General features: G+C 53.3%; 2 protein-coding genes across 5 annotated transcripts; both read right to left on the reverse strand.

Annotated features, from left to right (window-relative positions):
* Nucleotides 1-3,046: 3,046 nt before the first annotated feature.
* KEAP1 (kelch like ECH associated protein 1) lies at nt 3,047-11,090 on the reverse strand. 4 transcript variants are annotated; one of them, XM_044377835.3, is made up of 6 exons: nt 10,647-11,090; nt 7,936-8,621; nt 5,669-6,354; nt 4,401-4,606; nt 3,942-4,118; nt 3,047-3,783 (listed from the first exon to the last, which is right to left on the reverse strand). In XM_044377835.3, the coding sequence occupies exons 2-6, from the start codon at nt 8,572-8,574 to the stop codon at nt 3,617-3,619; spliced, it is 1,875 nt and encodes a 624-aa protein (XP_044233770.1). In that variant the 5' UTR covers nt 8,575-8,621; nt 10,647-11,090; the 3' UTR covers nt 3,047-3,616. The 4 variants fall into 4 exon arrangements, with proteins under 4 accessions (XP_044233770.1, XP_048082650.1, XP_026337169.1 ...); XM_048226693.2 differs by having other exon boundaries at nt 7,936-8,643; nt 10,647-11,009; XM_026481384.4 differs by lacking the exon at nt 10,647-11,090 and adding an exon at nt 10,269-10,393.
* Nucleotides 11,091-16,059: 4,969 nt separating this feature from the next.
* S1PR5 (sphingosine-1-phosphate receptor 5) lies at nt 16,060-18,247 on the reverse strand. Its single transcript, XM_026481386.3, has one exon. It carries the CDS (start codon nt 18,182-18,184, stop codon nt 16,988-16,990), a length of 1,197 nt encoding a protein of 398 aa, XP_026337171.1. The 5' UTR covers nt 18,185-18,247; the 3' UTR covers nt 16,060-16,987.
* Nucleotides 18,248-18,603: the final 356 nt, after the last annotated feature.

The following is an 18,603-nucleotide window of genomic DNA, read 5'->3' on the forward strand; positions in this document are numbered from 1 at the left end:
ATCAAGGAAGAGTGATAAATTTGTGTAAAATTTATAAAGAACTTCTAGAAGCGGTAAGAACACGGTTTGTTACAACCACTTTGGAGGGCGATCTGGCAGCATCTAAATAAAGCTGTGCTTACCCTAAGATCTAGTAAGTTCCACCTCTTAGTATCCCCCTGGGGAAGTACACACATTTGTGCCAGAGGAGACATGGTTAAGAGTAGGCATTTTGGCCTTATCTGTAATTCTGAGAAACGAAAAGACCTGTCTGTGGGTACTGGAAGAGATAAAACAGAACATGGGTACCTGGCAAAAGGAATGTGACATCACAGACAAAGATCTAGAAGTCTGGGGGGAGGGGGGAAGCAAGTTGCAGAATATTACAGGCAACATTATGCCATTTTTGTAAGGAATACATAGAACATTACTGGGTTGTTTGTTTTAAATTGAGAGGGGGCTGGAATGGAGAGATAAGATTTCAGCTTTATCTATAATGTTCTATTATTTTAAAGATAATACTTAGGTATTTAACAATTAAAGAGAAATGAGCATGTCCCACAGGGCCTCTTCTGACGCCATGTTCCTCCTCCCTCTCAGGGTTTCATCTAGATTGCTTCCCAGTGCCACAGGACCTTTGCATGTGATGCTGCTTCTGTCCAGAATCTTGCCCCGACTTTCCTCACCAAGTTTACACTATCAGTCCTTTGGATTTCTGTGCGAAAACCACCTCCTCAACAATGTTTTCTCAGGGCCGCTGACCTAGGTCAAGCTCCTGGCCTTCAGAGGGCTTACCTTTGAAACTAATCACGTATGCATTTTGTGATCATTAATTCTAGCTCTCGGAGAAAGACAGTGTCATGCCTGTTCCTCACTGTGTCTGAATACCTCACTTCGGGCCTGGTAGAACAGCCATTGAAGAACTACTTGTTGGAAGCATTAAAGTCTGAAGGCTAGAAAAATGACTGTGTACTCTCCTAAAACAATGTATCTTGAGGCCTCAAACCTGACACACCCCAAACATTGTCTTTTCCCTTCTGTACCTGCAGCCTCCTCACAGCTTCTCTACCCCTGGCTGCTGATTAAGGCTGAAGCTACACAGGAGCATTCCTAATTCTCTGCCCTTTTTTTTTTTTAAGATTTTATTTTATGTGACAGAGAGACAGCCAGCGAGAGAGGGAACACAGCAGGGGAGTGGGAGAGGAAGAAACAGGCTCCCAGCGGAGGAGCCCGATGTGGGACTCGATCCTGAAACGTCAGGATCACGCCCTGAGCCGAAGGCAGACGTGCAGTCGCCCCTAATTCTCTGCCCTTCTTTTCCCATTGGTCTCACCTGTAAGCTCGACCTCTCTCCACTCCCACAGCCTCATGCAAACTGCCATCCTCTCACCTGGCTAATGCAATAGCGGCTTCACCTTCCCCAGTGCACTCCAGCCAAGTCATGTATGTCCCCCTGGCTTCCAGAGCCATGGACTTTCAAGTGGGAACTTAACCATGACCCTCGGCTGCCTGTCACTCAGCACGGTTGTAATACAGCTTCAGCATCTGGCTTACCTGTAGAGTTGACCCAGTTTACCTGGGGCTGAGGGGTTCTGGGATGCCAGCCTTTCAGTGTCCAAACTGGGACTGTCCTGGGCAAACCAGGAGAAGTTGGTCACCCTACTCCTCTGCTAGGCTGTAATTTCCATGAGGGCGGGGATCATTTGGGGGCTGTTTACTACCCTAGGCCCGATACCCAGCACAATGAGGCCTTTTCTTCAAACAGCTGTCTTTGCAGAGTTAGAAAGTGAATGTAAATACTCACCTTTGTTGGTCCAGCAGCTTACACAGGGCCTAATGGCCATTCGGTGTCCAAGTACCATTTTTGCAGATAAGAAACTGTTCACCTGACTGATACCCAAATTGCTTTACTGAATCAGCTGAAACCTTGACCTCAGGACCAGGGTTCTAACCCTTGTAGAAGGAAACACCACTCTGGGATAGGCTGTGTGGCTTCTGGCAACCGAATTACATGCAAATTCCTCGACTCTAGATTAGATCGCTGTTTCCGGAACTTTCACTGATATACACCCTGACCCCACGGGACCTCCTTATGTCCCTTCTCTCACACACAGTGTTAGAGCGTGTTGTGGCTGCTTTGGTGTTCACTAGAGTCAAATCTAAACCCTACCATTTAGGGGCCACATGACCTTGGGCAAGTCACTTCTCTAATCTGTAAAGGATCAGGCTTGCCCTTCTTAGCTCACAAGCATGCTTGAGGATCAAATAATGTGCAAAAACACTGCAAATGCTGAAAGGCTATCCAGATACTATGTTTATAATTCCTAGTCCTCCCCCATCCATTCAATGCAGCCAATGCAGATCTATTTTCTTGTTCCAATAAAACCTCAGGAAAAGGACCCAGGAAGCGGCTAAGACAAACTTCAGGTGAATTGAGTGAATGAAGCTGTACAGCCGGGAGGTAAGGTTTTCCCTGGAAGGGAAGGAATCAAACGTTTCCTCGCTAAGCTCCTTGGGAAAACGTAGGACATTCCTGATAGTTGAGACCACACTTCATTCCTCTTTGCTCCACTCTCCCAATACAAATAGTTAATTGGCTTCAGAAGAGATCCAGGCCATATATTGCCTTCACACGAATTGTTCAGAAGAGACCAGGTGATATTGAGCCCTTTGCCTAAGAAAATTCCCAAGAACCCCTTTTGTCCTTTTAATACCCAGACACCCAAATGAAAGGCTCAGTCTGTGTCACTGACACGCATAAAAATGACCGGATAGATCTTCACCGATCTGGAAAGCATTCTGGGGATGGTTTGCCTTAAAAGAGAACTCCAGGGAGCCCTAAAAGAGAGGTGTCAAGGAGTTAGGTCACTGTCTTCAAAGCAGCCCAACGTGACAAAGCGAGCCCCATGTGGCTTGCCTACGGGGAGAAAGATGCCCTACATGTCAAGATGCGATGGGCAGAGATAACGCACTGGTTTCAAATTCAAACTCGAAATCAAAGACTTGAGTACGTTTCGGAAGAGTCCTTTCTGTCCCCAGGTTCGAGACCTCCAGCTGAGAGCCCGGGTGGAAGACACTAGTTAGTTTGTTCTTTATTTTCATTGGAAAGTTATATGGTTACTTATCAACAAAATGCCTGTCCAGGGCAGAGATATCCAGTGGTTTCTATGTATAGGCCCATCCCTGGGGTCCACACCTCCACAGAAGCCTCACCCCTGAGGCCTCAGCTGGCTCCTTCCCAGGCCTCCAGGAACCAACCACAAATACACAAGGAACAAAAACCCGGCCTGACCTCGGCACCTGCTTTCACCCCAAGGGGAGATGGCGGCTGCTGGTTTGGGACCCAGGCCTATTCTCAGGGTAGTGGGTGCAGGGGCCTCTCCTGGGAGCCTGCCCTTCATGCACCCCCTGCCCAGGAAGGCTCTCCTGGACATTCCTGGGACGACTCTGACAGGCTCATGGGTTCCCGCTCTGGCCTTCTTTTCTTTCTAGTTGTCATTTGAACACTGAGGCATCTCAGCCTCCCATCTTGGAGGGTAAGCATTTGCTCTGTCGCCTTTTCTTTTGTCCCTGTTTTTGTACAAAAACAACAATACTCTCGATCAGACCATTTTTTTGCCCAAGAAACACAAGTGGCTCAACAGGTACAGTTCTGCTGGTCGATCTGCTTCCGGCAGGGTTCCATGGTGACAGCAACACCCACCCCACTGCGGCCGGATGTCATGTGGGTCACCTCACTCCAGGTGTCTGTGTCTGGATCGTAACACTCCACACTGTCCAGGAACGTGTGACCATCGTAGCCTCCTGCCGGGAGAGCAAAGAAAACAGTCACCCCCCTGAGGGCAGAGGAAAGAAAGAGGGAGAAGGAACCGCAAGAAGCCTTCCTACTGGGATTTGAGCCTGCCCCCCAAAGATGGGGTTAATCAGTCTTCTCCACCCAGGTCCCTGCCCCAGGACCTCACCGAGAACGTAGATCCTTCCCTGGTGCACAGTAATCCCCAGGGCACTTCGCCGATGCTTCATGGGAGCTACAAAAGTCCACGTTTCTGTCTCCACGTCATAGCGCTCCACGCTGTTCAGCTGGTCCTGACCGTCGTAGCCCCCCGCAGCATAGATACAGTTGTGCAAGACACAGACTCCTAAACCGTACCATGCAAAGAGAGTGACCTCAGGGCCTGGCGTTGGCAGCCCCAGCCACCACCTCCTTGGGGGCACCCTCCCCTCTCCCCTCTTCCGGGGCACCCTTCAGAAACAAAGCCGGAAGAGAAGAGGTCGGACTGTAGGGACCTAGTTCTCCTGTGTGTGCCACAGGGTTTAAGACTGAAACAGGAAGCCTCCCCCAGGCCTTGCCGAGTTTCATTCCCAGGGGTGGGAGGGGGGGTTCCTCCACGCTCCCCTCCCGGCAGCCCCCACCCACCCACCTGCCCCACTTCGGATGGTGTTCATGGGTGTGATCATTCGCCACTCATTTCTCTCTGGGTAGTAACACTCGGCTGAGTTGAGGCGGTTTGTTCCATCAAAGCCCCCGACGGCATAGAGCAAACGGTTGAGGACAGCCACTCCCACCCCGATCCTTCGAGTCAGCATTGGGGCCACCAAGTGCCACTCGTCCCGTTCTGGCTCATACCTGCAAGGGCATAATAACAATGACAATGGTGATCATGGCTGACCTGTGTGGAACACTTACTATGATCAGACATACTGCGAGTTCTTTATGCACTTAAACTCCTTACTCCTCATAGCTTTTCTCTGAGGACACAGGCTCACAGCCGTCATCTGCTCAAGGCTACCTGCACGTCTGCTGGACGCTGGTGGTGGCTCCACCACAGACCACAGCCAGCCCCTGTGCTATGTGTTGTGTTAGCTCCCCAGAACCCCACTTAGCCCGTTGGGCAGGTGGTCCTCATTATCATCTCCTACTTCCCCATCATCTTCAGATGACAAGACGGAAGCACAGAGGGATGAAATGGCATGTCCAGGGTCACCAAGGAGGTGGGGCTGGGGGTTTGAGCCAGCCTTCTAGGACACCAGAATCCTAATTCTAACAACTAGGCTACCACCCAGGATGGTTTTTGTCAAAGTGTGGTGTTTGTTTAAAATTTCCATTCCTCAGCCTCACTCCAAACCCACCGATGCCAGATCTCCAACAGTGGGCTAGGGAGTTTGTTTTAACAAATTCTCCAGCTGAACTGTATCCTGGATCACACTTCTGGAAGAGGAGAAGGCAGAGGACTGGCTGTGCAAAAGTCGAACACCAAAATTGTTCAGCCTCTAAACACAGGGTCACCATGCAGTTGTGCAGGCTGTGCACTGCACAAGGGAGCCCTTCCACATAGAAGGCCTCATACATCTGTTTACTATGGCAGTTTGGGGGCAAAGGCAGTAAAGTGTCATGTTCTAATAAAATTAGCATTTTACAACAACTTCAAACTGATAGAACTCTTTCCAAATCTGCAGGAATTTTATGGGTTTGTGATAGCCCTGTAAGCAATTCCCAGGCCCAGACACATCATCCAACTTCACTGACCATAAATCTCCCATGAATTTAGCTTTACCTGAGGTTTCCACTCCTGAAGGCAGAGTACAGAGATAGGCACTCAACAGCAGGGGGAATCCCCAAATCCCAATGGGTTGGGACCCGTTAGCAATGGGAACCTCAGAGCCCACCCCTCCCGGCCCTGCCACTCACCTCTCCACACTGTTGTGGTGGATGCAGCCATGGGAGCCACCAACAGCATAGATGTGCCCATCGATGACCCCAACCCCGATCCGATTGCGTGGTACACTCATGGGGGCACAGGGCGACCACTGGTTGGTCATGGGGTTATAGCAGTCCAGGGCATTGGAGTCGGTGTTGCCGTCGGGCGAGTTGTTTCGGCCGCCCACAGCATACAGCAGCCCACCCACGACGCAGCCTGCCAGGCCACTACGGGGCACCTGCAGGTCTGCCAGTCGGAGCCAGGTGCCATCACTGGGGTTGTAGGCCTCCAGGTAGCTGAGTGACTGGCGGAAGTAGCCACCAGCGGTGTAGATGAGCCGGCCCACTTTGGGCGCCCGACAGGGCATCACCTGTGTGGGCTTGTGCAAGGTAAGCTCCTGGAAGATCTTGACCAGGTAGTCCTTGCAGCGGGAGTCCGACTGCAAGATCTCACACTTCTGGAGCTGCATCTGCAGGAAGTGGGGTGTGAGGGAGTGGCATCGCACAGCCCGGAGCAGCGCCTGCACGTAGAAACGCCGCTGCTCACAGTCATACTTGACCCAGTTGATGCAGGCGTGGAAGACCTCGGACTCGCAGCGCACGTTCAGATCGTCTCGGCTGATGAGCGTCACCAGCTGGCAATGGGACAGGTTGAAGAACTCCTCTTGCTTGGCCACCTGCGGAGGGCATTACTGTGACAGGCTGACTCCCCTCAATGGCGGTATGATCGCGGACAAGTCACTCAACCTGCCTCTGACAATCTCAGTTTCCTATTTTGTAAAATGGGGATTCAAATAGCATGAACTTCATAGGTTGTGAAGATTAAATGAGTTAATACCACATGCCAGGCATATAGTACCTAAGTACTCAGGCAAATGGGCAAAGACACAATGTACTATGTACCTTTTTGTATCATTGCGTGCTTGAACTACAAGATTGTTACCTTTTTTTTAAACGAAATTACTTTTTCAAAAGGGTAGACTGACTAAAAAGGAAAAAGTTTTAGTGATAGAATATTCTAGAGAAGTGTAGGCTCTAAAGAGAGAAGTTGGCTGAGCTGCAACTTGGCCTACTACTTTCTAACTAGGTGATCTTGGGCAAATATCCGAAACACTTCGTGCTTTGGGTTTCCTCCTCTGTAAGAGAGGGATTATATTAGTAGCTACCTCACAGCTGGGCTACTCCTAGGGTATATGGGGCTCCAGGCAAATATTTCTTGTTAGGCACCAGTCTATATAAATAATTTCAGTCACCCCACATCAGCAGGTCACCAACACTCTGGTACCCCAAGCCCACGCAATCCCTTTAAAGAAACACTGTGCAGGTCTGTGGGAAAGCCCTGCTCACAGACCACCTTCCTGGAAGCCACAGCCCCCAGGACTAATGCCAGCGCTCCTCAGGGCATCTGGTCAACCCCATATGTGGGGCAGAGGGAGGGTGAACACCCACCCCTTAAGGAGAGAAATGGAAACCACGGTGGTATCTACCTCAACGGATCCCAGCCACTGGAGGAGGACTTTGAAAATTTCCAGGAAGGCCCTCTAAAGCACGGGACTCCCTAAGGCGTGGGGCTTGGGGTACAGCCCAGTTGGGCCAGACCTAAGGGTGGTACTTCCTCTTAGGATAGTTGGGAAAATCCAATGATTTAAAGAATGGAAATCACTTAGAATAGGGGTTGGCCCACAGCAAGTGCTCAACAAATACTTATTATCATCATCATCCCAAAGGCACAACCTCTAGTGGCTGCCACCCAAGAATTTGGGCTCATCATTGTGATTTTACAAGGAATCTGTTATTTTCTGCTCACAACTTCCTCCACTTAAAAACGAAAATGAAACCAAGAACAGGGTAAGGACAACCCTGCGTGGACCAGAGAAAGCACGTCTAAGGGTCACATTTGAGACAGGCAGCAGGTCATGGGTGTTCAATAAATATTTGCAGACTGTCTGAAATATCAGGCCCTCCTTTAGCGCACCCCAGGGTTGAGCTGCTGTCCATGTTCACTGTACCCTGTCCTTATCCTTGGCCCCAGAGAAGCCGGGAAGCCCAGAGACAGACCCAGGAAGCTCTCATTTTGCTCAGCTGTTTCCCAGAGTCACCCCAGATGTACAGACTAGGACCTCAGAACCCCATTTTTCTCCAGTTCCCTGATTTGACCCTTCACATCTCAAGGGAAGACAGGGATGTCCATCCATCTGTCCCTGGTCCTTCTGATATCGCCCCCAAGCCCTGACTCCATGTCTCCTCCCGTCACTCACCTCTCCGAAGTGCATATAGATATATTCGCGGGCGCGCTGGTGCAGCTCGGCGCAGCCGATCTGTTCGGCGAAGTTGGCAATGCCAATGGCGTTGCTGGGGTCCAGCTGCTGCACGAGGAAGTCGCTGCAGGCGCGGACGACGCTGTCGATCTGGTACATGACGGCGCCATTCATCACGTGGAGCACACACTTCTCACCCATGGAGATGGAGGCCGTGTAGGCAAACTCAATTAGGCGCTCCATGACCTTGGGGTGGATGCCCTCAATGGACACCACCTCCATGCCCTGCTCCCGTAGCCCGTTGGTGAACATGGCCTTGAAGACGGGGCTAGATGAGGCCAGCACCACCTTGTGAGCCATGAACTGGGCGGCTGGCGCGTCCTCGTATTTGACCTGCAGTGTCACATCACACAGCTGCTGGCTGAGCCGCAGCTCGTTCATGATGCCAAAGGCCTGCTTGGTGTGGTCCTCCAGCGTGTAGCTGAAGGTGCGGTTGCCGTGCTGGGAGGGTGTCACCTCGGCTTTGCACTCGGTGGAGGCGTACATCACCGTGTCCCCTGCCCCCTTGGGGCGCTGTGACCTCAGGGGAAGGAATCGGGTGCGGGCCCCAGCCCCGCTAGGCCTGGGTTCCGGCTGCATGGGGTTCCAGGTGACAAGGGGCAACACCACCACTGGCACTCAGAGGCCTGGAGGAGGGAGAGCACAGGGCTGGGGACAGGGCCTGGGGTCAGGCCTCCTCTTTTTTAAGATAAAGCAACTCCTAGACCAGTTTTCCTTCCCCAGCCCAGATGAAGCAATGTCCATTTGTGCTCACTAACTGCCACATGGCCTCAGAGCCCAAGAGTCCATCTTAAAACACAGGTCGGATGATGTCCCTCCCTTGCTCAGAATCCTCCCACAATTCTCTATGGCACAGAGAGTAAAACCGAACTCTGCAATGTCCTACTAAGCCCTATACAGTCAGCCTCTGTCCACCTCTTTCCTTTGCTCACTCTGTTCCAGCTAGCTGGTGGCCCTTCCCTTCCTAGATAGAGCATGTCTAGCTCATTTTTTCATTCACCTCACCAACATTTATTGAGTATCTACTGTGTGCCAGGCGCTGTTCTAGGCACTGGAGACATAGCAGTGGAGAAAGGCAGACATAAACTGTGCCCTCCCCTCCCCCCCGGAGATGACACTTGGGGAGGGATGGACTGTAAGTAAAATAAGCAAGACTTGAGTAGAAATTGGGGTTGTGAAGAAAAGGACAACAGCATTGTGACAGTGTGACTTGGGCAGTTTAAATTGGGTCCAGGGCTCTGTTAGAGCTGAGACAAGGAGGATGTACATGTGAAAGGGGTTTTCCAGGCAGAGGGAATGGCAAGTGCCAAGACTCAGAGGCAGAGTGAAAGAGACAATCTGGAGAATCAGGGAGGAGTGTAATGAGAAATACTAGCAAAGGGAAGGTTTCCATGAAACCTGTGGAGTCTGGAGGGCCAGGGCATGAGCTGTTGTTTTGAAAGATCCGGCTGGGAGAAGAGGGGGATCTGCAAGAGGCTCCCCAGGTTCTCCGTTTATCTTTCCCGGACTCACAGCGGAGTCATCTCCTCCCTGTTTTATTTCCACCACAGCACTTGTCAGAAACCGAAATGAGCTCCGGCGCTTGCTTGTGGAGGGATGGCCCATGCCTCTGGCCCGCAGCCCCGGGGCTTCCGAAGGCAGGGAGCCCTGTGTAGGTCAGGGCTGTGCCCACCCTCGCATGTGCCTCCCCCACGTCCTGCCTGGGGCCTGGCACTGCTCAGGGGTCAGTAAGCGACTGGCTGGCTGGCTGCCCACTTCACTGTGCCTGCCAGAGCACCCTCCTCCTCCGGACCCAGGGCGCCGCTTGGCCGCCTCTCCCCGGCTGAGGCCCCTGTCCTGCCTCTTGGTCTTTGGCCAGTCGGTCAACGGTGCCCCTTGGACACCAGACACTGCCCCCCCCCCCCGAAGTGGGGGACTGCGCATGTCCTGCCTGAGCCGCCACCAAGGCCTGGAGAAGGGAGGAAGTGACCCCCGCCGCGCGGCCTTTTCACTGCCAACCCCAAGGCGCAGATCGAGCTCCCCAGCGCGCCAGGCTCCCGGGCCCTCGGTCCGAGGGTCACTCCCTGGGCCTCTCGCCCGGCTTGCGTAGCTCCCGGGCCACCCCTCGTGTCGCGCCGTCCAACAAAAGCCTAGGACTCGAGCCGCGCCCTCCTGGCCCTCCGCGAGGCCGCGGGAACCCCAGGGCGACCGGACCTGCGACGCCCGGTTCCCCGACCCCCGGGGCACGCCCGGCCCGCAGTTCGCACAGCCCCGGCGCAGGCCGCCTCACTCACCCCGCCATGGCCGCGCTCGAGCTCCGCCTCCGTCGCCCAGGCCCGGGCGCCTCCATCGCTGCGCGCCGGGGGGAGGCGCGGAGCGCGCGCAGGTCACCATGACTAAGCAGAGCCGGGAGCCGGCCGTGTCAGAATAAAAGTCCCCGCGTCCCCGGGCCTCCTGCGGCGGCGAGGGCAGAGGGGCCGCTCCCCCCGCCCCCGCCGCCCGTCACCTTGCTGCGCAGCCCCAGCGCGGCGACCACTCCGCCTGTCCTTGCGGCGCGGCGCACTCAGCCGCGTGGTCCGAGCCGCGGGGAATCAGAGCCTCGGCTTCGAGGCCCGGCGCGCCCTTGCCTGCATTGGAGATGGGTGGACAGCCCTACGGGCCGGCGCGCTCACCTCGGGCCCCGCGTAGCCTCGTAGCTCTTGCCGCAGGGTGGGGCAGCCCGGGGCACCGCGGCGGCTCCGGGCACAGTGGTGCCATCCGTGCCCAGAGCTTCCGGGAAACCCTAGGGTCCGCGGCCTGGCCGGGGGCGGCTCCCGCTTAACTTTCGCTATGGGGCGCCCGCGGGCGCGGGCGCGTCCGCCGTCGGGGGACCTTGGCTTTGGGGCGGCACGGCCTGAGGGGTCTTGGACGCCGGGGTGGGGGGCGGCCTGGAAGGAGGCGGGGAGAGGGCGGAGAGGCGCGGTGGGGAAGGAGCCGGGATTCCCCGCCCTTCCCGCAGGTGCCCGGCGCCCCTGGGCAAGGAGCCTGCGAGGGCGAGGGCGCAAGGCCCGGGGTGGGGGGTGCGGGGGCGGCCCGATCTGTCCTCACTTCGCACTGTCCCTTCTATCCGCCCGATTTCGTCATCTCAGCGCGTGGCTCCTCTTCCCGACCGGCTCTTCTCCTCGCCCCCCCCCTTTTTTAAAGGTTTTATTTATTTGTCAGAGCAAGGGGAAGCAGGGGCAGCGGCAGGCAGAGGGAGAAGCAGGCTCCCCACTGAGCATGGAGCCCAATGCGGGACTCCATCCCAGGACCCTGGGCTCATGACCTGAGACCAAGGCAGTCGCATAACCGACTGAGCCACCCAGGCGTCCCTGCTCTTCTCACTTTAACCCCACACAGCTCAGGCCTAACCGTCCAGTGGTCGCAGGATCCTGCTTGAATTATTTACCTACATGGCTTTTTCTTGTCTTTATTTGGTTACCTCCAATCTAGAGGTGCGTGACGCTGGCCTACAGGTGTCTGAAGCCTGGCTCTGCCACTCTCTAGCTCTGTAGGGATAGGTCCATAACTCAACCTGTCTACACTTAAATTTCTTCCCTGTAAAATGGTAATAATACTAGCACCTACCTGCTAGGTAATCCGCAGGACGAAATGCTAATACTAGTGCCCAAAAGATAGGAACAGTTGTTATTTTCATGGCAAGGGATACTGATTTGCCATTTATGCTGATTATGATATAAAGTTAATTTTTATTTTATTTATTTATTTGAGATAGGAAGAGAGAGGGCGTGAGAGAGCAGGAGCAGGGGAGCAAAGGGAGAGGGAGAAGCAGGCTCCCACTCAGCAGCGGTCCCTATGTGGGGTTCGATCTGAGGACTCTGGGATCATGACCTGAGCCTAAGGCAGACACTCAACCGTCGGAGCCACCCCACGTACCCCAAAGTTAATTTTTTTTAAAAGATTTTTATTTATTTTGTTGACAGAAACAGCCAGCGAGAGAGGGAACACAAGCAGGGGGAGTGGGAGAGGAAGAAGCAGGCTCATAGCAGAGGAGCCTGATGTGAGGCTTGATCCCACAACACCGGGATCACACCCTGAGCCAAAGGCAGACGCTTAACAACTGCGCCACCCAGGCGCCCCCCAAAGTTAATTTTTAAATGTACTTTTTTTTTTTTCTACATGGTTCCAGGCAGATTTGCCCTGAAACAAATCTTTTTTTTTAAAGATTTATTTATTTATTTATTTATTTATTTATTTATTTATTTGACAGAGACGGCCAAGGAGAGAGGGAACACAGCAGGGGAGTGGGAGAGGAAGAAGCAGGCTCCCAGCGGAGGAGCCTGATGTGGGGCTCCATCCCAGAACGCCGGGATCACGCCCTGGGCCGAAGGCAGACGCTTAACGACTGCGCCACCCAGGCACCCCTAAATGTACTTATTTTTTAAAGAGCCCATCTAAGCCAAACTATGGAAGCAGCCTAAGAGTCCATCCATAGATGAATGGATAAAGAGGATATGGTATATATTTATAATATTACTCAACCATAAAAAAGAATGAAATCTTGTCGTTTGCAACAACGTGGATGGAGCTAGGGGGTATAATACTAAGCAAAATAAGCCAGTCAGAGAAAGATGAATACCTTATGATTTCATACTATGTGGAATTTAAGAATCAAAGGATGGGGCTCCTGGGTGCCTCAGTTGGTTAAGCATCTGACTCTTGATTTCGGTTCAGGTCAGGTGAAGATCTCAGGTTGTGAGAAGAGCCCCACAATGCGCCCCATGCTGGATGAGGAACCTGCTTAAGATTCTTTCTTCCTCTCCCTCTGCCCCTCCCTCCTCCCTCTCTTAAAAAATAAAAAGGAAAAAAAGAGAGACAACCCAAAAACAGACTCTTTTTTTTTTAAGATTTATTTATTTATTTATTTATTTATTTATTTATTTGACAGAGAGAGAGACAGCCAGCAAGAGAGGAACACAGCAGGGGAGTGGGAGAGGAAGAAGCAGGCTTCCAGCAGTGGAGCCCGATGTGGGTCTCCATCCCAGAACGCCAGGATCATGCCCTGAGCCGAAGGCAGACGCTCAACGACTGAGCCACCCAGGCGCCCCCCAAAAACAGACTCTTAACTATAGAGAACGAAGTCGAAGTCTTGGTTACCAGAGAGGAAGTGGGTGGGGGATGGGTAGAATAGGTGAATGGGATTAAGAGTACATTTAGGGGTGCCTGGGTGGCACAGCGGTTAAGCGCCTGCCTTCGGCTCAGGGCACGATCTCGGCGTTATGGGATCGAGCCCCACGTCAGGCTCCTCTGCTATGAGCCTGCTTCTTCCTCTCCCACTCCCCCTGCTTGTGTTCCCTCTCTCGCTGGCTGTCTCTATCTCTGTCAAATAAATAAATAAAATCTTAAAAAAAAAAAAAAAGGAGTACATTTATCATGATGAATACTGTGTAATGTATACAATTAATGAATCACTATATTAAACACCTGAAACTAACACTGTATGGTAACTACACTGGAATAAAAATTAAAAAAAAATTTTTTTAAGATTTTTACTTATTTGACAGAGGGAGTAAGAGAGCAGCAGGAGTGGCAGGCAGAGGGAGAGGGGGATGCAGGCTCCCCACTGATCAAGAAGCCCCATGTGGGGCTCGATCCCAGGATCCTGAGCCAAAGGCAGATGCTTAACCATCTGAGCCACCGAGGCACCCCTCAAAGTAAAATTTTAAAAAATTGTTTTAGAGAGAGCAGGAGGAGGGGAGTGGGGGAGGGTCAGAGAGAGAGAGAGAATCTTAACCAGGCACTACACTCAGCGAGGAGGCCAATGCAGGGCTTGATCTCATGACCCTGAGATCATGACCTGAGCCAAAATCAAGAGTCGGAGACCTAACCAACTGAGCCACCCTGGCCCTCCCTTAAATTTTTTTTTTAAAGAAAGACTATATATCTTTGAAGAGACATAATCAAGGATACAATGCTTTCAGTTTTCTAATAAAATGGCTTCATTTTAAAAATTTAAAAATTGAGAAAAAACAAGTATCTCATAGGAATAATCCTTGCCATATGTGATATACACTCATTCCTGAAAAGCTAGATGATAAACTGACCCAAATTTCAACAGCACTTGGGAAGTCTGTTTCCTAAAGATACTCTATATTAAATCTTCTTTAAAAGAAAAAAACGAGTCCATCTAAATGAAAACTAGGCGAATAATCGAAGGAAATGCCAGGCTAAAAAGATGTTGGTCTAAGAAAAGATTCTGCCAGCCTTAGGAGTGAATTTTAAAGATTCAACATTCCTGCTCAGTCTAGGATTAAATCCAAGCCAGAGGAGGGTGGAAGGGGGTGCTGTTGAGTGAAGCTGCAGTTCTGGGCTTCTCCAGAAGGGGCGCCATAGCATAGTCAGCGAACACGCAGAGTGGCCCAGGCTCAGTGGAAACCAGCACCTTCTAGAACCTGTCTGAAGCAATCTTTCATATTTCAAAATCAAACCTATAGGCCCTGTGATCCAGTGATGCCACTTGTAGAGCTTTATCCAAGGTACACTTGCACACGTGCCGGAGGATGTGTGTACACGGATGTTTACGCAGTACTGCGTATAAAGGCAAAGGATTGGACTCAACCCATGTGGCCATCCATAGGATCCTGGTGTAATACATTGGGGGCACATCCATGCTGTGAAGTAGTATGCAGCCAGTGAAACGGATTAAGACATTTGCCCTATGGATGTTTATCTCGATTCAAAAAAAAATTTTTTTTTCTTTTAGTGCTATGGATTGAACTGTCACCCCTCCTGTCCCAACAAGAAATATATGTCAAAACCCTAACCCCCAACATGATGGTATTTGGAGATGGGGCTTTGGGGAGGATGAGGCCATTCAAGGTGGGGCCCCATGATGGGATTAGGGCCCTTTTAAGAAGAGACACCAGAGAGCTTCTTGATTTCTCTATACCATGAAAGGACACAGCAGGAAGGTAGCCAAGCCAGGACGAGAGTCCTCACCAGCACCAGATAATGCTGGGGACCTCATCTTGGACTTCCGACCCCCAGAACCATGAGAAATAAATTTCTGCTGCTCCAACTGCACAGGTAATGGTGTTCGTTAAGGCAGCCCGAGCCAACTAAGACAGTAAGACAGTACAAAATCTGTGGGTGTGCAACAATTCCCAAGACATACTAACTAGTAAGTGAAAAAGCAGGACGCAAAGCAGTGCTAAAGTTGTATAAAAAAGAGAGAAGTGTTTACCTGGCAGCTCCTTTATCCACAGAATAGCTCTGGAAGTTTCCAAGGAATCCCCACAGTGATCACGCCTAAAAAGGGGAACTGGTGCTTTTCGAATTGTGTAAGATGTGAACAAGTGAATAAATCCCCTACCATCATCCTATCAAACAACCAAACAATGGCATGAGCTTCAGGTTCCCCTGGACCATAGAGGAGCTTGGGGTCAGGGACGCCAGGCCCAGTGGGAAATTAGGTCTAGTCCTGGGAGTGTCCTCGTTTCAGTGTGTTTGTGTTGCAGGAAATAGGTTGGTTTCCCTTGCATGTGGCCCACAGGGATTACCTGAGCACGGCTGGTGGACGCTCAGGCCCCCAGGCTGGATCTGTGCCTCCCAAACACACTGCTGTCTTTGCAGCTGCCTGCAGTTACGCGGGTCTCCCGGCAAGTGGCGAGAGGTAGTTTGAGCCCAAAGCCCCCTGCCCCTCCCCCAGGACAGCAATGTGGCACTGGGGTCACGAATGCATCTAGGGACAGCTGGTACCCACAGCCAGCATGCCTGGAGCCTTTTATAGGTACAAACAGGCCCCTGGTATCGCCCCGCCCCCGGACAAGAATGCAGACCACTGAGGGAGGGAGTGTCTGGCCTTGCCATACCCCTCCGAAGGAGCCAGAGACTAGTCTAGGCCTGCGCTTCTTAGGCCCTGGGAGCCGGACAGTCTGGGCTAATATCCCGGCTCAGACGCTGGGCAAGGTACTCACCGTTTGGAAGGTTCCTCATCTATCAAATCGGGGTGAGGAAATCTACCTTGCAAAGTTGCAGTAAGGGTGAGAAAAAGGTGTGTCTGGGCCTTCCACGACTAGCCAGGCACAGTAAGCTGTAATTGTTCTTATTATTTTATTGTATTTATTTATTTTTTTTTATGAAGGCTCTGACACCACACTCAAAGAAATCTTGTTTCAGCTAGGAATTGGCCGAGTCTCCCACAGTCCAATTTTAGTTTAGGGTGCTGCGTCTTTGTCATCCTCGCCTCTAAACTGGAGAGCTGTCCTTGATTCCTTTTTTTTCTCTCACACCCACACTCATTTCCTCAGTAATTCCGTCTGCTGTCTCCAAAATCTATTCAGAATCCACATAGGCTGAGGCCCCAACCTTGCTCCCCTGAGCCAGTACAGACACCTTCCCCTTGTTCTAGCTTGGACCTTCGCCCTTACAGAGATCTGGGAACATCTCAAGCAGATCAAGTCTGTCCTCCACCTCCCACTTCACTCAGAGTAAAAGCAAAGTCCTCCATGGGGCCCTCAAGGCTCTGCCCACTCTGCCCCATCATTTTTCTGCCTTTGTTTCCTCCCACCATCACCCTCCATTGTTGCTCCAGCAGCAAGGGGATCTTTGCTTTTTCGAGAACACACGGGCATCTTCCAGCCTCAGGACGTTTGCTCTGCTGTTCCCTCACCCTGGAATGCTCTTCTTTCAAGTGTTCCCAGGGCGGTGACGTCTCAACTTACATCATATGTCATCCCTCCTGCAGAGAAGCATCCCCTGACCACCATCGCATCACTGTATCGTAGCTGGAATTATCTCCATGATTTCTTCACTCTGATATTGCCTGTGGCCCCCCATCAGAATGTCAATGCCACAAGAGCCCCGATTTTTGTCTGCCTCATTTACTGCTATGAGGTTTAGCATAAATAAAACACATTTCCCTTCGTCTCTTCTGCCTCCACCATCTTCGCTGCTTTTCCTACAAATTCCTTTCTTTAAAAAGAAAAAGTCTGCAAAACAGCTCTTAGGGAGGGTAATGGCAGGCCAGAGGGCGTCAGTCTGCGGCCGGTGCGGGTACCAGGGTCCGGGCGACTGTGGGTGCCCCAGGGCCGCCAGTGGAGCCGCTAGTGTCCAGCCCGTCCCGCTGGGGTGACGAGCGCTCGGAGCGGCTGGAGCTGCCGTCCAAACCAGGGGGCAGCCAGCGGTTCAGGCCTCCCGAAGCCCCCGCGGGGCTCCCGGATCCCTGGGAGGCGTCCTGCCCTCTGTGCCAGGGGCGGCGGCCGCAGCAGACCAGGCGCAGGAGAGCGTGGCGCAGGTCGCGGTTGGTGAGCGTGTAAATGATGGGGTTCAGAAGCGAGTTGGCCATGGCCAGGCCCAGGAAGGGGTCGGCCTGCAAGAGCACGGGGCAGGCGCGCGCCGGGCACGCCACGTCGAGCAAGAGCAGCAGGAAGAGGGGGCCCCAACACACCACGAAGGCCAGGAGCACCACGCTGAGCGTGCGCAGCAGCGCCAGCGAGCGCGGCGTGCGGCGTGCCCGGCTGGACGCACCCCCCGCAGCCCCGGGGCGCTCCCGCAGGCGCCGCGCGTTGGCGCGCACCTGGCAGTAGATGTGCGCGTAGAGCGCGCAGATGGCGGCCAGGATGCCGAGGAAGGCGAGCACGCAGAAGAGCACGTAGGCCTTGGCGTAGAGCGGCAGGACGGTGGAGCAGGTGTCCAGCCGGCCCAGGCAATTCCAGCCGAGCGCCGGCAGTAGTCCGAGGAGCAGCGACACGCCCCAGGCGGCCGCCGCCATGGCCAGCGTGCGTCCCCGACGCGCGGCGGGCGCGGGGCCCCGGCGGGCCATGGTGAGGCGGCGCTCCAGCGCGATGGCCAGGAGGCTCAGCACGGACGCGGCGAGCGCCACGAAGACGCCACCTTCACGGGCGAACCAGAGCGTGGGCGACAGACGCAGCGTGAGAGGCCCCGACAGAAGGATGTTGGCGGCATAGGCCGCGCCCGCCAGCAGGTCGGACAGCGTGAGGCTGCCCAGGAGCAGGAACATGGGCGCGTGGAAGCGCGGGTGGCGGCCAAGCACGAACAGCACCGCCAAGTTCTCGAGCACGATGAGGGCACACACCGCCAGGCACACGACGGCGTCGGCTCGCAGCCCCGCGCCGGGTTGGTAGCGGGCACCGCGAAGCTTGCCGGTGTAGTTGTAATGCAAGACGATGACTTCGCTCACCGGCGCCGGCCGCAGCAGCCCCGGCTCCATGGGCCGCGTGCCCCAAGGCTGCGGAGAGGTAGGGTGCGAGTATCAGGCCTGCGGAGGCGGCCCGGCGGGGCGGGGCCTCGCAGCCCTGGGAAAGGGGCCCTCACCCCCTACCCACCACTCCACACTTACCCCGGGGCCCAAAGGGAGTTAGGGCTGGAAAGGAGGTGGCCATGGAGACAGGCTGACACAAAGCCACGCAAATAATATCACGAGGGGACATGGTGACAGAACCCCGCAGGAAATGGACACTAGTAAGTCACGTATAATCAGGGATATCTAGGGGCAGATTCAATCATAAGCAGACAGGGACGCACACACGAATACAGTGACACGCTGGCAAGACATGTACACACAGTCACAAAATAAGGCAAAAATACACGGTCACACTCCATGAGGGGAACAAGAAAATATATTCACAC

Source organism: Ursus arctos, unplaced genomic scaffold (assembly GCF_023065955.2).
Source record: "Ursus arctos isolate Adak ecotype North America unplaced genomic scaffold, UrsArc2.0 scaffold_14, whole genome shotgun sequence".
NCBI classification, from domain to species: Eukaryota; Metazoa; Chordata; class Mammalia; order Carnivora; family Ursidae; genus Ursus; species Ursus arctos.

Bases quoted from the DNA above. Each gene is read 5' to 3' on its own strand.
- KEAP1 (XM_044377835.3), bottom strand. From the start codon at position 8,574: ATGCAGCCGGAACCCAGGCCTAGCGGGGCTGGGGCCCGCACCCGATTC. The intron at 4,119-4,400 runs GTGGGTGGGTGG...GGTACGGTTTAG, and splicing joins CACCATCCGAAGTGGGGCAG to GAGTCTGTGTCTTGCACAAC. The intron at 3,784-3,941 runs GTGAGGTCCTGG...CTCTCCCGGCAG, and splicing joins GGGAAGGATCTACGTTCTCG to GAGGCTACGATGGTCACACG.
- S1PR5 (XM_026481386.3), bottom strand. From the start codon at position 18,184: ATGGAGCCGGGGCTGCTGCGGCCGGCGCCGGTGAGCGAAGTCATCGTC.